Source organism: Cervus elaphus, chromosome 6 (assembly GCF_910594005.1).
Source record: "Cervus elaphus chromosome 6, mCerEla1.1, whole genome shotgun sequence".
Taxonomy (NCBI): domain Eukaryota; kingdom Metazoa; phylum Chordata; class Mammalia; order Artiodactyla; family Cervidae; genus Cervus; species Cervus elaphus.
The window spans coordinates 26,825,116-26,845,972 of NC_057820.1; the positions used below are offsets into that span (position 1 = coordinate 26,825,116).

At 38.9% G+C, this 20,857-nt stretch overlaps 1 protein-coding gene across 1 annotated transcript in view; it reads right to left on the reverse strand.

The window, feature by feature from the left end:
- Positions 1-712: 712 nt before the first annotated feature.
- MTHFD2L (methylenetetrahydrofolate dehydrogenase (NADP+ dependent) 2 like) overlaps positions 713-20,857 on the reverse strand; it is a 147,798-nt gene continuing 127,653 nt past the window's right edge. The window contains exon 8 of the mRNA XM_043906475.1: positions 713-2,153. Within this exon, the coding sequence (XP_043762410.1) occupies positions 2,041-2,153 (113 nt within the window). The 3' untranslated portion in view covers positions 713-2,040. The remainder of the gene's footprint in view (positions 2,154-20,857) is intronic.

The following is a 20,857-nucleotide window of genomic DNA, read 5'->3' on the forward strand; positions in this document are numbered from 1 at the left end:
GTAATTTTCCACCTACTGATCCCCTCACTCTTTTCATTGCCTGTAAATCCACTGATGTCTCAGCTATATTTGGAGTTGATTTCAATCTCTTCTATCGTGATAGTCTTGACCCACTGCAATAGTCACTGTTCGTTTTGGGAATTTGGGGCACTTAAATATTAATGAGGGCCTTTCTGACATGTTTGCTTGGGATCTTAGATTCTAAACTACCATCAAGGGGCTTCCCTGGTGGCTGAGTGGTAAAGAATCTACCTGCCAATGCAGGAGACACAGGTTCAATGCCTGGTCCAGGAAGAATCTCACATACTGCGGAGCAACTAAGCCTGTGCACCACAACTACTGAACCCGTCCTGGGAGCTGGAACTGCTGAAGCCTGCACGCCCCAGAACCCATGCTCCGCAACAAGAGAAGCCACTGCAATGAGAAGCCCCCGCACCGCAACAAAGAGGAGCTCCCACTTGCCACAACTAGAGAAAAGCCTGTGCAGCAACGAAGATCCAACACAGCCAAAAATAAACAAAAATTAAAAAAAAATAAAAAATAAACTACTATCAAGGTTATCAGACCAAGATTAGTGTGGAATGGGCTACAGAACATTTTCTTTCCTTTTTGAGACATTTGTACATTTCCCCAGTGTGCAGTGAAGAAATAGATAACGAGTATATGAACAAGGAAACCTACAGCTTAGGAAAAAAGAAGACACATATTTCTTTCCAAACTGATTTTATTATACAGTTGAGATACTATTAATTATAAACCTCTAGTCCATTTTCACACAAATGATTAAGAGTACATACTAATAAAGACATGCATTGGATAAGAATCATTATTGGTGCATTAACACACTGAGATTTGGGCATGACAGCAATACAGTTATATGCCCAGGGTAGTCTCAAATAGCCTTCAACTGACAATCACATGTATTTTCTAATTTAAACTGTGTTAAAAACATGGCATCTACTGTGAGAACCAAAGGCCATAAGAACTGTGGGCGACAAGGCAGTAGGCTTTGAGTCACATCCTAAGGATTAGCTGTGGCACACTGTGCCCTATTTTGCTGTTAGATTTCTAGGTTTGTGGAACGTATTATCCAAATATGTTTGTAGGAGAACAAAGAAATTACATGTAAGCCTAACATATTCTTATTGCATTTTTACTATGTCAAGTAGTCATTCACAATTTGAAATAATCAATACCTTTCCAACTAGCATGCCATTTTTGGGGTTCCTTGCACATTTTTCTTTCCTCGAATGGAGCATAATTTTTCACTAGTATGCCTTGGGGAGTACATTTGGGAAGTATATGAGATCAAAATTTTATTCTTAATATTTTATCTTTCTTTTAGCAAGTAAGTTCTTTTGCTCTTTCTCAGCATGCAATATGGGCTTCCTGCATAGCTCAGTCAGTAAAGCATCTGCCTTCAATGCAGGAGTCCTGGGTTCAATCCCTGTGTTGGGAAAGTTCCCCTGGAGAAGGAAATGGCAGCCCACTTCAGTATTCTTGCCTGGAGAATCCCATGGACAGAGGAACATGGCAGGCTACAGTTCATGGGGTCACAAGAGTTGGACACAGCTTACTGCTATTGTTCTTTCAGCATACAATATAGAATATAAAATATATATAAAATTGAGTATGATTATGGCAAAATCTAAATTACATTTTACAAGGGAGCCCATTTGGCTGACAAAACATTTGTTGAAGACACACTGTGATATTTGTGTCAAAAATATATGCATTTGTTATGAGCCCTTTATTGTTTTAACATTATGAACAAATAATATTCACAAAACAAGCAATTGTTACCAAAGTGTCATTGCAGTTGTTTTCTTTTTTCCTAAAACTCAAAATCCATTCAAAATATTCCAGTAAGTATTAGCAGGAAATGCATAAGATTGTGTGAATCATCTGATTCACAATGATTCCACCCATGAAAAAATAAATACAATGTAGAAATAGTTTTGTAGTAAAATATAAAGATTTTTGCCTTTTGTAAAATAAATATATAGCATGACTTCAGTTTGCTTTATTCTTTCATGTGATCTAGTAAATGATTTTTTTAGCTGCCAAAAGGGTGTTCTTGAGAAGCATCGCCACCGTCACGGGTCCCACGCCTCCCGGAACTGGAGTGATAAAGCTAGCCTTCTTCTTAACAGCTGATGGAGGAAACAGAAAAATTTCTTATTTTTTCCTCAGAATTTCATATCTTTAAACATATGGAACTGTTAAAACTGTAAAATCTGAAGCGTATATTTTAAAACTTAAGAGTTTATCTGTGCAAAAATGGAGTCAAATCCAGCAGCACCAAACCTGAAGGAGTTGGAAAGCTTTCAGCAACAGGAGCGACTTACAGAGAAAAGGTAGAAACAAAGCAAGAAAACCACTTATTAGTTACAGCGTTAATGCCCAGCTTTATAGCCTAGTTGGCTATTTGTGATAGGTTGTCCTTAGCTTTCCATGTTGTAACCTCAAGGCATTTCCAGACCTAGATTTTGATTTGCTTACGTAGACAGCTGGGGCATTAGAGCCACCTCAGTCCAAGGGTTTCTTTGTTTAATTAACAGAGTACACTGAATTTTTCTACATTACATGTATAACTCTAGCATCCCCAAATAATTTTTACAATGAAGCAGACTGTAACACACATACACACACTTCTGCATATGATACTGAATGTGTATAGAAAAAACACGAGGCCAGCACTGTAGGATAAAACTTCACGCAGCTCAGTTAGTGTTACATAATGAAAATCTAACCTACTGTATAGCACAGGGAACTCTGCTCAATGTTATGTGGCAGCCTGGATGGGACGGGAGTTTGGGGAATAATGGATACATGTAAATGTATGGCTGAGTCCCTTTGCTGTAACCCTGAAACTATCACAACATTGTTAGTTGGCTATTCTCCAGTACAAAATAAAAAGTTTAATAAAAGAAAATCTGTAACCCCTGATTGACTCAGTTCAGTTCAGTCGCTCAGTTATGTCTGACTCTTTGAGACCCCATGGACTGCAGCACTCCAGGCTTCCCTGTCCATCACCAACTCCCAGAGCTTGCTCAAATTCATGTCTATTAAGTCGGTGATGCCATCTAACCATCTCATCCTTTGTCGTCCCCTTCTCCTTTTGCCTTCAATCTTTCTCAGCATCAGGGTCTTTTCTATGAGTCACTTCTTTGCATCAGGTGGCCAAAGTATTGGAGCTTCAACTTCAGCATCAGTCCTTCCAATGAATATTCAGGACTGATTTCCTTTCAGATGGACTGGTTGGATCTCTTTGCAGTTCAAGGGACTCTCAAGAGTCTTCTCCAATACCGCAGTTCAAAAACATCAATTCTTCGGTGCTCAGCATTCTTTATGGTCCAATTCTCACTTCATGGCAAATAGATGGGGAAACAATGGAAATAGTGAGAGACTTTATTTTGGGGGGCTCCAAAAATTACTGCAGATGGTGACTGCAGCCATGAAATTAAAAGACACTTGCTCCTCAGAAGGAAAGCTGTGACCAACCTGGACATCATATTAAAAAGCAGAGACATTACTTTGCCAAGATAGGTCTGTCTACTTAAGGCTATGGTTTTTCCAGTAGTCATGTATGGGTGTGAGAATTGAACTATAAAGAAAGCCAAGTGCCGAAGAATTGATGCTTTTGAACTGTGGTGTTCAAGACTCTTGAGAGTCCCTTGGACTGCAAGGAGATCAAACCAGTCAATCCTCAAGGAAATCAATCCTGAACATTCATTGGAAGGACTGATGCTGAAGCTGAAACTCTGATACTTTGGCCACCTGATGGGAAGAACCGACTAATTGGAAAAGACTCTGATGCTGGGAAAGATTGAAGGTGGGAGGAGAAAGGGATGACAGAGGAGAGATGGTTGGATGTTTGAGCAAGCTCTGGGAGATAGTAAAGGATAGAGAAGCCTGGTGTACTGCAGTCCATGGGGTTGCAAAGAGTCGGACACGACTGAATGACTGAACTGAACTGAGCTCACATCCATACATGACTACTGGAAAAACCATAGCTTTGACTAGACAGTGGACCTTTGTTAGTAATGTCTCTGCTTTAATACACTATCTAGGTTTGTCATAGCTTTTCTTCCAAGGAGCAAGCATCTTTTAATTTCATGGCTGCAGTCACCATCTGCAGTGATCTTGGAGCCCAAGAAAATAAGTCTGTCACTGTTTCCATTGTTTCGCCATCTATTTGTCATGAAGTGATGGGACTGGATGCCATAATCTTCATTTTTTGAATGTTGAGTTTTAAGCCAGCTTTTTCACTCTTCTCTTTCACTTTTCTCAAGAGGCTCTTTGGTTCTTTGCTTTCTGCCATAAGGGTGGTGTCATCTGCATATCTGAAGTTATTGACATTTCTCCCAGCAATCTTTATTCCAGCTTGAGCTTCATTCAGTCCAGCATTTCACATGATATACTCTGCATATAAACTAAATAAACAGGGTGACAACATACAGCCTTGATGTACTCCTTTCCCAACTTGGAACCAGTCTGTTGTTCCATGTCCAGTTCTAACGGTTGCTTCTTGACCTGTATACAGATTTCTCAGGAGGCAGGTAAGGTGGTCTGCTATTCCCATCTCTTGAAGGATTTCCCACAGTTTGTTGTGATCTACACAGTCAAAGGCTTTGGTGTAATCGATAAAGCAGAAATAAATGTTTTTCTGGAATTCTCTCGCTTTTTCTACGATCCAACAGATGTTGGCAATTTGATCTCTGGTTCCTCTGCCTTTTCTAAATCCAGTTTGAACATGTGGAAGTTCTTGGTTCACGTACTGTTGAAGCCTGACTTGGAGAATTTTGAGCATTACTTTGCTAGCATGTGAGATGAGTGCAATTGTGTGGTAGTTTGAACACTCTTTGGCATTGCCTTTCTTTGGGATTGGAATGAAAACTGATCTTTTCCAGTGATTGACTCAACTGTGTGTAATTCCAGTTAACTATTTCTAAAATACATGCTATTAGTCTCTAAAGGGAAGACAGGATACAAACAGTTCAGCACCATCTGTTAAATTAAAACACTCTTGACAGGCTTCTCTGTCCATGGAATTCTCCAGGCAGGTATACTGTGGTGGTTAATCATTCTCTCCTCCAGGGGATCTTCCTGACTTAGGGATTGAACCCTGGTCTCCTGAATTACAGGCAGGTTCTTTACTGTCTGAGCCATCAGGAAAGCCTTGTTATAACAATAGCATCATGTATATGTGGATCATACATTCCAGTGCAAGTCTAATAAAAACATTAAAGATATTAAAATGAACTGAGCAAATACACATAGTCCTGTTCTAAGGTATGAATAAAGATTTCTTCTTCAGTGAATATACTCAAAGAAAATGACGGAGAATTTTCAGCAAGTTTTATTTAAGAATGTTCTCACACCCACAATATTACAGGTGAGTGGCTTCATGAATTGACCTGCTGGTTCAGTGTTTCACCGTGTGAATAAGAAAAATGAAGTCTTCCCAGGTAACTCTTTTAATACAAGGTTAGCATAGACAATACTTTAATGCATACTCTGACCTCATTAATCACATGCTATTTAGATATATTGCTTTTTAGAAGTTTACTCTTAGATGCTTCTACACAAATGAAATCAGTAGATGTTTTCTAAATCTTAATTAAATCTTTTGTACAATTTACATTGCCTTTTTGAAATACGGCTTGTGAAATTTGCATTTACCTTAAGTGTATTAGTATATTGTAATTTTTTACTCATATGTGTGTGTGTGTGCTCAGGCATGCCTGACTCTGTGACCCCATGGACTGTAGCCCGCAAGGCGACTCTGTCCATGGGTTTTCCAGGCAAGAATACTGGAGTGTGTTGCTATTTCCTACGCCAGAGGATCTTTCCAACCCAGGGATCCAACTCACTTCTCTTAGGTCTCCTGCATTGGCATGCAGATCCTTTACCACTCGCTCCACCTGGGCCTTTTAATCATAGGAAAAGCAAAGGAACAACATTCTTTTACTTGAAGAAAAGTCCAGATAAGCTTGAAGACATCACACACCAAAAAAGCCAGCTAGTGTATATCATGAATCGTCTCATGGTATATAACAAAGAAAGGATAAGAGTATTGTGATTTGGAAGATAATATTTTGTTTTTCCAAAATGTGCCTCTTTACAGGAAGCATGTCCTTTCCTGGCCGTAATTCAATCCAAAGTACTCTATTCTGCAGAAACACTAGCCTGTGTCAACAGTCGATCCACAAATCAATACGAATTCTCGGTCCTTACTTCCTTTGCTCTTGTTATTCCTTCCACCTGAAATATACTGCCACCTTATCCAAATAAACAATTCCTTATTATTCTTTTAAAGCCAATGAAATGTTACCTGTTCATAATTTTTCTCAAAAATTCTCCCCCCTCAACATTAAATTAAAAGTGCTACCATCTATGTTTCCAGTCACTTTTTACCAAACTCTGTTATGAAATTTAGCACAGTGTGCTATTCCTTTAATTAGACACTGGTCCTTGGAAGGCAGAAACTGTCTTTGGGCTGATTATTGTCATTTTTAATCTTAGAACTTCTCCATGCACAGGTGAGGCATTTAGTAAGTTATGAAAACATGAAGTAAACAGTCATTGAAATTTAAAATCTAAAATCAATTTGCAGGAATGTGTCCGTGTTTTTGACTGGATGTAGACAGCATCAAAATAAGTTAGTTCTAGTTAATTTACTGAAATTCTCAAGCTACATAAGTTGCTGGAGGGTGACAAACTGCATTTTTCACTTTCCAATAAGCTAACTTGATGGTATGAACAGTGCCTTCCAGGACCTTTTCTATAGGATTAGAGAAAAATGTCTTTAAAAATTGAATTAGATCTCTAGAAGAAATGTACTGTACTGCTATTATTTATACTGATAGCATGTAAAATCATATATTTGTAAAGCACTGACTTTGAAATATTAATAGATAAAAATAGAATATTATGGCATAATATGGTATATTAGTAAACTCCGGGAGTTGGTGATGGACAGGGAGGCCTGGCATGCTGCGATTCATGGGGTCGCAAAGAGTTGGATACGACTAAGCTACTGAACTGAACTGAAGAATCAAGATCAAAGTAAATATTCAATGGAAAACAAAATGGTTTATTTAATAGTTAAAAGATAGAAGCAGACAAAATTGGGAATCCATTCTGGGTATACAATCATTTTTTAATATAATTTTGTTTTCAACTTTGACAAGTGAAGTGGCTTGAAATGATCTTTATGTGGAAAAATAGTAATAACCATAGGCAGTATCCATTGAATACTTACTACTTGCCAAGAATTATATACACATCATTTTAATAATTTATATTTAATTATCATTTCAATAGCTGCAGAAAGTGTGGCTCACTGAACTTCAAATGACTTATCATTCTCCAATATGGTAGAGACGTTATTCACAGTCAGGGTTGAATCATTTTGTGGTTCCATAATTCCACCTCATCCCAATGCAACTGTATTACCATGACCTGAACAAGTGGAAAAGCTCCAAGAAAGGCTCATGTGCCCCAAATCAACTCAGTTTTCTCAAAGGGTTAAGAGGATATTAAGAAAAAAGAAACAAAAAGGGGGAAGTTCTAATACAGTAATTTACCTCCAATTTTACTATGAGTACTCAGAGTTCATCATCTTTGAATTATGTCAGCATTTAAATTTCAGCTGGCTTAGCAGTCTGAGTTGCTTTCTTTCTTGGGTGAAATTCAGATCAGATAAACCACTGGTCTGCTCAGGTGTTATGACCCTCCTCTTTGAAATTGTTTTTCACAACATGCTTACTATTGCATTCTTTTGCTAAAAAAGTGAGGCTTGAGATGGAGGAATAGGGAATGAGAATAAGCTGTCACATGAAATAATACCTGTCTGAAATGCGTAGCTCTATGTCTGCTGTCCCGCACACTTTACTATGGTAACCAACATATATCTATCCTGTCCTATCACTTCATAGATTCAAGACTATGTGATGGGTCTTCACCTGTCCTGGGTGAGGACTTCTCTGGACTTCCATGAGCATTTAGTTGCATCAACAGAGCCTTGTAAATTATCACTAGGCAGAAGTTTATGATATCACTGTGAACACATGTGGTTTTATTCAAATACTTATTTCAGATATTTTTATCTTTGACATAACTAGGCAGGTATGAAAATGAAATTAGTACAGAGCCATGAGAGGCAGACTGTGTTGAATTTGACTTAAAAAATATAAGATTTCTATTGTTTTTGATTTGATCTTAATTAGGATCTATATCCGAGAAGGAACTGCTAAGTTTTGATGCTGCTGGCTAATGTTAATTTATTCTTTTCTATTTACATAAGGACCAGGATATGGAAGTAAGTGATTTCTCAAGAAAGATGAGGAATTATCACTGGCAAATGCCAATGGGTACAGATGTCAATGCTTAAAAGAAATTCTCTTAGTCTAATTACTTTGCATAACTATTTCAAGGCTGTCCTAAGTGACATGTTTGTGAGAAAGAGTTAAGTTCAATACCTGTCTGATGCTCTGAAAAGCATTTTCCCCAATCATGTTTGAGAAAGAGTAAGTTAACAAGCATGACATCACTAGAATAACTTCTCATTGACTGGTCTTTCCCTGAGGGCAAATAGGGTTTGCACCTGTTCGCTGAAGATGATGCTATTTAAGATTAATCCTATTATGTGTGAGAAAAGGTATTCTATGTGCTCCATTGAAAAGAATTACAGAAGAATTTTAAGGCAATAATTTCATTCATAAACCTATTTACTATGAGGGAGTATGTTTGTATTTAAGGAAGATACTAAAATTCTGTACATATGGGAATCAGGAATTAGGTCTTGATTGATATTGATGCTTTCATGAGAGACTTTTGAACAGATGTCACAAAACCATGATTAGATTAAATTTCATAAGGTCAACATGATTTTAGAGTTACTGAAACTGACAATGGAGGCAAGTAAAATAATCCTCAAATCCTGTTGTTACTTGTATGGAACTTACTTGAGGGAATGAGATTTAGATGGAAATGACTTAATGATTTTAAAGCAGTTTCCTAAAAATAAGAATATTATGAGGAAAGGTGACAATCATCATGATAATTTTATCTGAATAACTTCTTTCTAAACTGTTGACTGCAAAATATATTCTATAATTTCCTTTAAAATAATGCCTATCAGCAAAATTCAGACATTAGAGAGTGTGTTCAGTTGTTTAGAAATAAAAGAGCAAAGAGCTCACGGTTTAAAATCAATCATTCTAGACACAAGATTTGCCTTTGTACACACTATTCTCTTTGACATACCATTCCTGCACTTTTCCATCCAATGAATATTTATTCTTCCTTTTCAAATCTGGCTAAATGCTACTTCCTTTGTGGTGCTTGTTAACTCCCCAGCTACATTAACTATTCATTTATTGATCCATGAAATTTACTAGCATGATTTTCAATTTGTTATCACAGAGTATGTTGGAATCTCCTGAGAACTGTAGTCAAATTAGATATGCCTCCTCCCACCTCATGATTCTAGTACGCACCACTGAGAATCTTTGCTGAAATGAGAGATGTTTCTAATGAGGGTAGGGAATATTATACATATAAACATAGGTGGAAGAGATTTAAATGTGGTTAAAATCCACTGCTTCAATGAAGGTTACTTCATGTGGTGGCCTCTGACTTTCCAGTCAAGTCCCAGCCATCCCCAGTGTAACACCTGAATGTCTCATTGGTCAAAGCAAGTCACATGGTCAAGCTCAAATTTAAAGGCTTAGACTAGGAAAAGTTGCCAAGTCACATTGCCAAGAGGATGTGCCCATGAGGCAAGAAAATATATATAGTCATTTTTTATAATCTACTGTAATAAGTCTCTTGGATTTCAGTCTCTACCTTTATTAGCTGTATAACCTGCTGCCAGATTTATTCTTTAAAACATAGATTAGATCATTTCAGCTTATAAACATTTGATGAATTTGACTGTCTTTAGCCACCTGGCTAGCTGAGTTGGTAGACTGCCTTTAGGATAAAATATAAATTCTTTGTCATGTCAGCTAGGATCTTTTATGATCCAGCCCTTCATCCCTGTCTTGCAGTATTTCCAAACCATTGCATGTTTTCTGAATTCCATTATTCACTGTTCCAACACATGCTAAAAACTCCCCAGAGAGATTTACCAAAAAAGTTTCTTGAGAAAGACAGCCATTGCCATTATCCCTTGGAACTTATAGTCTAGTTGGGAGATTTATATTATAAATATAACTACCTACATAATAATTGAGCTAAGGCTATGAAATGTTCTACAAACAAAATGCTTACTGCACTGTGACTGTATTGGGAGGACTTAACTGAGGTTGAGCATATGAGTATCTCTGCCAAGTCCAGAAATCAGAGGATGAACCAAACTTTTCCAGGTGAAATGGAGACGTAGGGAAAAAACAGTGTTCTTGATTGGGGAATGATGTTTATGATGAGGTAGAAATAAGATTTCCCCCAGGAAGAAAATGGCATGAATTCTTTGAAACACTGCAAGAATGTCAGTGGGGCTGACATGTAGAAGTGAAGGGAAGAGTTTCGGGAGGTGACATCGAGGAGTCTAGCTCATATAGAGCCTAGCAGATAATGATACAAATTTGGGGCATTAACCTAAGAGCACTGGTTAAGTATTTTATTTTTATTTATTGACATATAGTTGATTTACAATGTGTTAATCACTTCTGTACAGTGATACATTTATATATACTCTTTTTTATATAGTCTTTTCCATTATGGATTATCATAGGATATTGAATACAGTTCTCTGTGCTATATACCGTAGGACCTTGTTGTTTATAACGTATCTTTAAAACTTTGAAAAAACTATTCTGATGCAGGATAAGTCAAATGGGGAAAACTGCCTATTCTGTGTATATTTTTCTAATGGGATGAGTTTATCATCTGGGTCAGAGAAATGAGAACACCAAAGAAGCAACATAAAGGTAAACTTGCTAAGATGGGAATAAATTCTGGTTCTTCTGAGAGCACTTCAAAGAGGAACAGAAATCAAACTGGGGTGAGAGAATATTTGTAAAGTGACAGAAAGGTCTGAGGGAGTAAGAAAGAAGGAAAGAATGCAGTGCCAATGCCGGGAATAATAAAAGCAAAGGAGCTTTGTACCTGACAAGGAAGCTGATGCAATGGAGGAGTTCAAACAAGTGCATTATGACTGAAGCACATGGTGCAAGCGGAGAGGAGACAGAGAAGAGGCTAGGAAGGCCATGGGCTGCATGACCAAGAAGTGAAGGGTTGGGACACTTGGACTGGGTGATGGCAGCTGTAGTTACTGTGTTCAAGATGAATAAGCTTTTGAAAAAAATATCTTTTGCGAATAAGCCTCAGCATTTAAGAATAAGCATAAGAATAAGAATAAGCATAAGAATAACCAGCTTTTCAAAATGAGAAATTGGAGAGAAAAATGTATGGTGGTTTAGTCACTAAGTCGTGTCTGACTCTTGTGACCCCATGGACGGTAGGCCCGCCAGGCTCCTCTGTCCATGGGATTTTTCAGGCGAGAATACTAGAGTGGATTGCCATTTCCTTCTTCAGGGGATCTTCTCCATCCAGGGATTGAATCCCAGTCTCCTGCATTGCAGGCAGATTCTTTGTACTGCTAAATAATTTTCAGAACAAAATTAAAATAAAGGAGATATCCAAGTTTTATTTTCATGAAGTTTTAGGTTATTGAATGCTATTCAATTATTTTTCAAGAAATCCCTTTTCAGCATGAAATATGTATCTAATCTGCTGTGCTTCCTTTTCTCCAGTATGTAGACATCTACTCTTTATCATGTCATTGGTTTCAATTTTCTAAAGGGAAGAATTAACGCAGGTTTACCTGGCTTGACATAATTTCCATCATGTCTTACTTGATGGAAACCATCTTTCAGTTTGAAGGTAAGAAGAATAAGTATGGAGCAGAAGTTATTCTTATTTAAAATTTGAGGTAATGACAGGGATGATGAAAGAAACCAGGTGTTCAGATTAGGTGTGTGCCTTAAAAAAAAACCAGGGGTGACACATGGTCACAAGGTGTGGAAATATTGCTAATGAAGGACACTTATAGCGACATAAGGGACATTAAAATGCCTTTTAATAATTAAGGTAAGAATAAAGGAAGAAGCTTAAAGCTTAACATTCAGAAAACTAAGATCATGGCATCTGGTCCCATCACCTCATGGGAAATAGATGGGGAGACAGTGGAAACAGTGTCAGACTATATTTTGGGGGGCTCCAAAATCACTGCAGATGGTGACTGCAGCCATGAAATTAAAAGACGCTTACTCCTTGGAAGGAAAGTTATGACCAACCTAGATAGCATATTAAAAAGCAGAGACATTACTTTGCCAACAAAGGTCCGTCTGGTCAAGGCTTTTTCCAGTGGTTTTTCCAGTGGTCATGTATGGATGTGAGAGTTGGACAGTGAAGAAAGCTGAGCACCGAAAAATTGATGCTTTTGAACTGTGGTGTTGGAGAAGACTCTTGAGAGTCCCTTGGACTGCAAGGAGATCCAACCAGTCCATCCTAAAGCAGATCAGTCCTGGGCATTCATTGGAAGGACTGATGCTGAAGCTGAAACTCCAATACTTTGGCCACCTCATGCGAAGAGTTGACCCATTGGAAAAGACCCTGATGCTGGGAGGGATTGGGGGCAGGAGGAGAAGGGGATGACAGAGGATGAGATGGCTAGATGGCATTACCGATTCGATGGACATGGGTTTGAGTAAACTCCGGGAGTTGGTGATGGACAGGGAGGCCTGACGTGCTGCGATTTATCAGGTCGCAAAGAGTCGGACACGACTGAGCGACTGAACTGAACTGAAAGGAAGACATGTGTGATTGTTAACCTTTTGGCACCAGCAACCCATGCTTCATGACAGGGTATCTCTGGCTTGTGTGTTGCGTGTCATTATTTCCTCTGGAAACTTTACTTTCCCAGGTTTTCAGGACCTGGGTTTAATAATCCAGACTCTCATCTTAAATACTTTGTTAGGAAGAGTCACTAATTTTTAAGCAGATAGGGAATTTCTGTTTCTATATGATGTGTGTGCTCATTCGCTCAGTTGTGTCCGACTCTTTGTGACTCTTTGCTCGCCAGGCTCCCCTGTCCATGGGACTTTCCAGGTAAGACTACTGGAGAGGGTTGCCATTTCCCACTCCAGGGCATCTTCCCAACTCAGGGATATTGAATCCACGTCTTTTGTGTCTCCTGCGTTGGCAGGCAGATTCTTTATCACTGCGCCATCTAGGAAGCACCATAGTATGTGATATACTACTCCAAAGTTCCCAAATAATGGAATTTACATATATACCTAAATATAATTAATTTTACTAATACAGTTTGGAAATTTTATATTCTAGTTAAGTCAAAGAATATATCTGTGCTTTATAAATCTATTCTTGGGTAGAAGAGAAAGAATTGATATGTTAAATTCCCACAATACTATTTTATTTCTATCTGCATTTTGTCCATTTCTCTGTCTCTTGCAAAGAAATACTCTATGGCCCATATCAGATTTCCAGCAATGTTACAACTAACTTTTCAAACCAACTCCCTTCCCTAAAAGGAAAAGGAATGATTCTTTACTTGTGGCAACCAGCAGCAGAAGGAAAATTCCTCGTTCCCTTCATGTGAGTTTCTGCCTCCTCCTATACATGCGTAATTGTCTAAATTAAATGCTTAGGGATTTTCCCTTGCAGACCATTTAGAAGTATGACCTCCCAAACATATCCGCTGTAATGAAGGGAAGACAAGCTTCAGGAAAATGAAGTAGGTAAATAGCAACCAGAAAAACCTGACTTGCATAAGACTGGAGAAATAGTATGACTCAGGAGATAATATGGAAAACACTCCACTTTCTCATATGGTTGACATAAAAAATGAGAGCATGATGAGCCAGAGAGTAAAGGGCTCCTTGACAAGCAAATGGCTCGTCACTGGATTCTTGTGAGGCAACAGGGAATCAGGTGCCCCAGAGATAATTTACCATGCTTTCTCTTGCATTTGTCTGGCTGCCTGACTCCTGGGGTTTCTACAAGTTATTTTTTTCAATATATATTAAGATATTATTATGGTACCCAGTGGAATATTAATGGAACGGACAGGATTAATACCCTACTAGGGACAAGAATATGAGACTTTGGTCATATTTTTATAAGTTTTTTCTTACAAAGACTTCCCTCAACTATTTAACTTAAACTGGGTAAGGCGGATAAGTCTTTTCTTTCTTCTTCTTCTTCTTTTTTTTTTTTTTTTTGCTTTATCTGCTTTTCTCATTATGTTAAATCAAATCTATACTCACACCAGTATTCTTGCCTGGAGAATTCCATGGACAAGGAGCCTGGTGGGCTATAGCCCATGGGATCACAAAGAGTCAAACACAGCTGACTGACTAGAGAGATGCCAAGAGAAATACAGATGTGAATATCTAAAACTACCACTCACAACTCAGAAGGCCTTCAATGGAGCCAAATAACAAATTAACCACCTGATCAAAATTTGAAATTGTTTTCAACAAACTCTGTGAACCACCAGAGGAACCTCCTCTCTGACCGTGAATAGTGTCAGCCATAATGCTAGTTTCCATTCTGGTGAGCAGGAGTAAGGATCTCCACTAGGATATTTCTAGTACTCTGTCAACATGACTAAAATATCTTCCTTTCATGACTTCCTTTATAAAAAAAATATCATTTATTCTTGTCATTCTCCCCAATCCTTTTTCTTCCATTCCCAATCCTTTTTCCTCAAGCCTCTGAACATTTGTACAGCAGAGTGGCAAATCTGTAAACCTAGATAGGCTGTTTGGAGTGTCCTCAAAAATCACTGGCACTCTCTTGATCCCAGTAGTCTACCATAATCAACCCGAGACACTAGGACATAAAATTTCCTTCCTATAGATATTTTTATTTTAAAAAGACCCTGAGAAACAACTTCAAAAAACCCTCACACTTAAGTATAAAAGAAGAAGGACTTCAGAGGCATCAAGCATTTCTGTTTTGGTAGAAAACCTTTTATGCTTCAACTTAACTCTTCTCCATATGTGTGTGTGCTCAGTCATGACTTTGTGACCCCATGGACTATAGCCCCACCAGGCTCCTCTGTCCATTGAATTTTCCAGGCAAGAAGACTGGAGTGGGTTGCCATTTCTTACTCCAGGGGATCTTCCCGACCCAGAGATGGAACCCTAGTCTCTTGTGTTTCTTGCGCTGGCAGGCTGATTATTTACCACTGTTGCCACCTGGAAAGTCCAACTCTTCTCCACATTAAAGCATTTAATGTCAAATATGTTCTACTAAAATGAATGTCTCTAAAGGCTGACCTGATTTCAAAGACCTAGACTTTAAGCATCTTGCCCATGTTGTAAACAACAGGGTGGCAGTTGGCTCAATGGTAGCGATCTCATTGTGAACATCAGCGGTTCTACCTGTTTTCTGAAATGACAGGTTGGCACGATGACCACTGTGTTAGTAATAGTCTCTCTAACAGAGACTTTTGCCAGTTTCCATCAGCTCTTTCAAAATGACTGGAAGAGATCACCTCTGGCCTACAGTGTTCAGTTCAGTTCACTTCAGTTGCTCAGTCATGTCCAGCTCTTTGCAATCCCATGGACTGCAGCACGCCAGGCCTCATGTCCATCACCAACTCCCGGAGTTGACCCAAACTCATGTCCATTGAGTTGGTGATGCCATCCAACCATTTCATCCTCTGGCATCTCCTTCTCCTCCTGCCTTCAATCTTTCCCAACATCAGGGTCTTTTCAAATGAGTCAGGTCTTCACATCAGGTGGCCAAAGAACTGGAGTTTCAGCTTCAGCATCAGTCCTTCCAATGAATATTCAGAACTGATTTCCTTTAGGATGGACTGGTTGGATCTCCTTGCAGTCCAAGGGACTCTCAAGAGTCTTCTCCAACACCACAGTTCAAAAGCATCAATTCTTCTGTGCTCAGTGTTCTTTATAGTCCAACTCTCACATCCATATATGACCACTGGAAAAACCATAGCTTTGACTAGATGGACCGTTGTTGACAAAGTAATGTCTCTGCTTTTTAGTATGCTGTCTAGGTTGGTCATAACTTTTCTTGCAAGGAGTAAGCATCTTTTAATTTCATGGCTACAGTCACCATCTGCAGTGATTTTGGAGCCCCCCAAAATAAAGTCTGTCACTGTTTCCACTGTTTCCCCATCTATCTGTCATCTATCCTAAAAGTGTTAGATCTTCTTTTATACTAAAATTGGAGTTTTGAGCTAACACTATGAAAAGTTTATATTTTGAGTCAGACTGATCAACTCTATTGTTATTGACTGAATATTTGTGTTCCTTAAAATTAATATATTTAAATCCTACCCTCCAGTATGATGATATTAGGAGGTGGGACCTTTTTAGTTCAGTTCAGTTGCTCAGTCATGCCCGACTCTTTGTGACCCCATGGACTGCAGCACGCAAGGCTTCCCTGTCCATCACCAACTCCTGAAGCTTACTCCAACTCATGTCCATTGAGTCGGTGATGCCATCCAACTATCTCATCCTCTGTTGTCTCCTTCTCCTCCTGTCTTCAATCATTCCCAGCATCAGGGTCATTTCAAATGAGTCAGTTCTTCACATCAGGTGGCCAAAGAACTGGAGTTTCAGCTTCAGCATCAGTCCTTCCAATGAATATTCAGGACTGATTTCCTTTAGGATGGACTGGTTGGATCTCCTTGCAGTCCAAGGGACTCTCAAGAGTCTTCTCCAACACCACAGTTCAAAAGCATCAATTCTTTGGAGCTCAGTGTTCTTTATAGTCCAACTCTCACATCCATTCATGACGACTGGAAAAACCAAAGCTTTGACTAGATGGACATTTGTTGGCAAAGTAATGTCTCTGCTTTTTAATATCCTGTATAGGTTGGTCATAACTTTTCTTCCAAGGAGCAAGTGTCTTTTAATCTCATGGCTGCAGTCACCATCTGCAGTGATTTTGGAGCCCCCAAAAATAAAGTCTGCCACTGTTCCCACTGTTTCCCCATCTATTGGCCATGAAGTGATGGGACCAGATGCCATGATCTTAATTTTCTGAATGTTGACTTTTAAACCAACTTTTTCATTCTCCTCTTTCACTTTCGTCAAAAGTCTCTTTAGGTCTTCTTCAGTTTCTGCCATAAGGGTGGTGTCATCTGCATATCTGAGGTTATTGATATTTCTCCTGGCAATCTTGATTCCAGCTCAATGCTTCATCCAGTCCAGCATTCCTCATTATGTACTCTGCATATAAGTTAGATAAACAGGGTGACAATAAACAGCCTTGACATACTCCTTTCCCTATTTGAAACCAGTCTGTTGTTCCATGTCCAGTTCTAACTGTTGCTTCTTGACCTGCATCCAAATTTCTCAGGAGGCAGGTCAGGTTGTCTGGTATTCCCATCTCTTGAAGAACTTTCCAGTTTGTTGTGACCCACATAGTCAAAGGTTTTGGCATAGCCAATAAAGTCAAAGTAAATGTTTTTCTGGAACTCTCTCGCTTTTTTGATGATCCAACGGATGTTGGCAATTTGGTCTCTGGTTCCTCTGCCTTTTCTAAATGCAGCTTGAACATCTGGAATTTCACGGTTCACATACTGTTGAAGTCTCACTTGGAAAATTTTGAGCATTACCTTGCTCGCCTGTGAGATGAGTGCAATTATACAGTATACTTGAACATTCTTTGGCATTGCCTTTCTTTGGGATTGGAATGAAAACTAACCTTTTCCAGTCCTGTGGCTACTGTTGAGTTTTCCAAATTTGCTGGCATATTGAGTGCAGCACTTTCACAGCATCATCTTTCAGGATTTGAAATAGCTCAACTGGAATTCCATCACCTCCACTAGCTTTGTTCATAGTGATCCTTCCTAAGGCCCACTTGACTTCGCATTCCAGGATGTCTGGCTCTAGGTGAGTGATCACACCATTGTAGTTATCTGTGTCATGAAGTTCTTTTTTGTATAGTTCTTCTGTGTATTCTTGCCACCTCTTCTTAATATCTTCTGCTTCTTTAGGTTCATACCATTTCTGTCCTTTATTGTGCCCATCTTTGCGTGAAATGTTCCCTTGGTATCTCTAATTTTCTTGAAGAGATCTCTAGTCTTTCCCATTCTATTGTTTTCCTCTGTTTCTTTGCATTGATCCCTGAGAAAGGCTTTCTTATCTCTCCTTGCTATTCTTTGGAACTCTGCATTCAAATGGGAATATCTTTCTTTTCCTCCTATGCTTTTTGCTTCTCTTCTTTTCACAGCTATTTGTAAGCCCTCTTCAGACAACCATTTTGCCTTTTTGCATTTCTTTTTCTTGAGGATGGTCTTGATCACTGCCTTCTGTACAGTGTCATGAACCTCCGTCCATAGTTCATCAGGCACTTTGTCTATCAGTTCTAATTCCTTGAATCTATTTGTCACTTCCACTGTATAATTGTAGGGATTTGATTTAGGTTATACCCAAATGGTCTAGTGGTTTTCCCTACTTTCTTAAATTTAAGTCTGAATTTAGCAATAAGGAGCTCAAGATCTGAGTCACCGTCAGCTCCTGGTCTTGTTTTTGCTGACTGTATAGAACTTCTTCATCTTTGGCTGCAAAGAATATAATCAATCTGATTTCAGTATTGACCACCTGGTATGTCCATGTGTAGAGTCTTCTCTTGTGTTGTTGGAAGAGGGTGTTTGCTATGACCAGTGCAATCTCTGCAAAATTCTCAGGACCTTTGAGGAAAAGATTAAGTCATGAGAGTTACAACTTTCAGTACTCTTAAAAAAAAAAAAAAAAATTCAGGGAGCTATCATGCTCTTTGTGATGTGTAAAGATACAGTGAAAAATAGCTGTCTATAACTCAGAATGGGGTTCTCACCAGAACCTGAGTATGATGACACTCTGATCTTAGACTCCCAGTGTCCAGAACTGTAAGAAATACATATTTGTTCTTTATGCCACCTAGCCTTTGATAATTTGTCATAGCAGCCCAAACTAAGACATACATCATCAAATTAAATGATTAACACAAAAAACTCAGATTAATTTTGGTTCTTTATAATATCACCACAGATTAATAGTTCTTCAAAGTGATCATTCCAAAATAGTTTTATTTCCTTCAAAACTGGTAACATGCTCTTACTCTCCCAGCTTTAGAACATACATTTGAGAGTAAGTAGTACCAAAATCGGCTTCCCAGGTGGCACTAGTGGTAAAGTACCTGCTTGCCAATGCAGGAGACCCTAGAGACACAGGTTCAATCCCTGGAGCGGGACGATCCCCTGAAGGAGGTCATGGAAACCCGCTCTAGTATTCTTGCCTGGAGAATCCCATGGACAGAGGAGCTTGGTGAGCTACAATCCATAGGGTCACAAAGAGTGGGACATGGCTGAAGCAACCTAGCACGCACACACAGTACCAAAGCCACTTCCAAAAAATGGCTACTTTGACATATAGTCTAGAGAATATAGGGCTTCCCTGGTGGTTCAGATGGTAAAGAGTCTGCCTGCAATGCAGGAGACCCAGGTTCAATCCCTAGGTTGGGACGATACCCTGGAGAAGGGCATGGCCACCCACTCCAGTATTCTTATTGGAGAATTCCAGGGACAGAGGAGCCTGGTGGGCTACAGTCCATGAGGGTGCAAAGAGTAGGACATGACTGAGAGGCTAACACACACTAGAGAATATCTGTGAGAACAGGGACTTGGTTTATCTGTGTGTGCCAAATCCCTCGTACCTTGAAGGTGTGTTGAGTGAGAAGTATGCACTGAGAAAACCAATGTATGATTCAGTAGATGTATCACTACTGAATCTAGATTGCTGTAGATTAATAATGTGTCAGATGCCACCTTCAGTGGGAGCTGTTGTTCCCATTCAGGCAACTATAAGGAATTATTTCTGTAATGTAAGAGTAACACTAGAGATTTCTAAGTTATCCAGGATTATCATGCAAATGACCATTGATATGACTGAGAAGGTTGAGATCTGGTATGGAATGAAGATACAAAAGAAATGGAGGACAGGAAGCTTACATTACAGAGGCATACAATTTAGTAGGGAACAACTAAATAAAAGTGCAAGGCAGTACAGGATTAAGAACAAAAAGAGTCGGGCAGATTGAGATCTCCTATGGGAGTCTGGAGAAGATGGGGACTATTGGGTGACATCAGATCTGACTGGAAGAGAGCTGAGGTCAGAAAAGTAATGAGGAGCTGAGTGGTAATTGAAAGGTGAAATTACATATTTCCAGGTTAGTGTTGTAGTGGGAATGGAGAGAAAGGCTGAATAATGTGCACACTCACAAACACACACATACACTGTTTTCTGCCAGGTATTATGCTCAGGAAGTCTCATACATTAGCTCATGTGAGGTGATTATTTCATTTAATCTTTATAACAACTCTATAAGATAGGTATTATTATCTCAGTTTTTTGGATGATAAAATCAAGTCTCAGAGAGGTGAAGTGATTTGCCAAGATCCTAATTGTTTTAAGCAACAGAGCTTAATTCAAACCTAAATCAGTCTAACTCCAAATCATAGCCTTATATAAAATATTGTACATAACATAAAAACGGCATGGAGTAAAAGGTAACTCTCAGGTTTTGAATGTAGAGTACTGCATAAATAAGACATCTAGGAGCACCTATAGTAAAAGAAGAGAAAATATAGATGAAAAGCTGCTTTAAAAGGCACTTCAGGAGTTTTAATTCCTTTATAGTAGTTTCTTATAAGAACAGTACCTTCTGTGTAATTCTGGATCCTCTTCTGTCCTCATATTTTGACTACTGCGCTCAAATTTTGAGGAATAATTCTGACCAGATGGAGTCCCAAATTATAGGGTTCTTTTTGCTCTAGCAGAGATTTGTCTAGTGGAGATTCTTT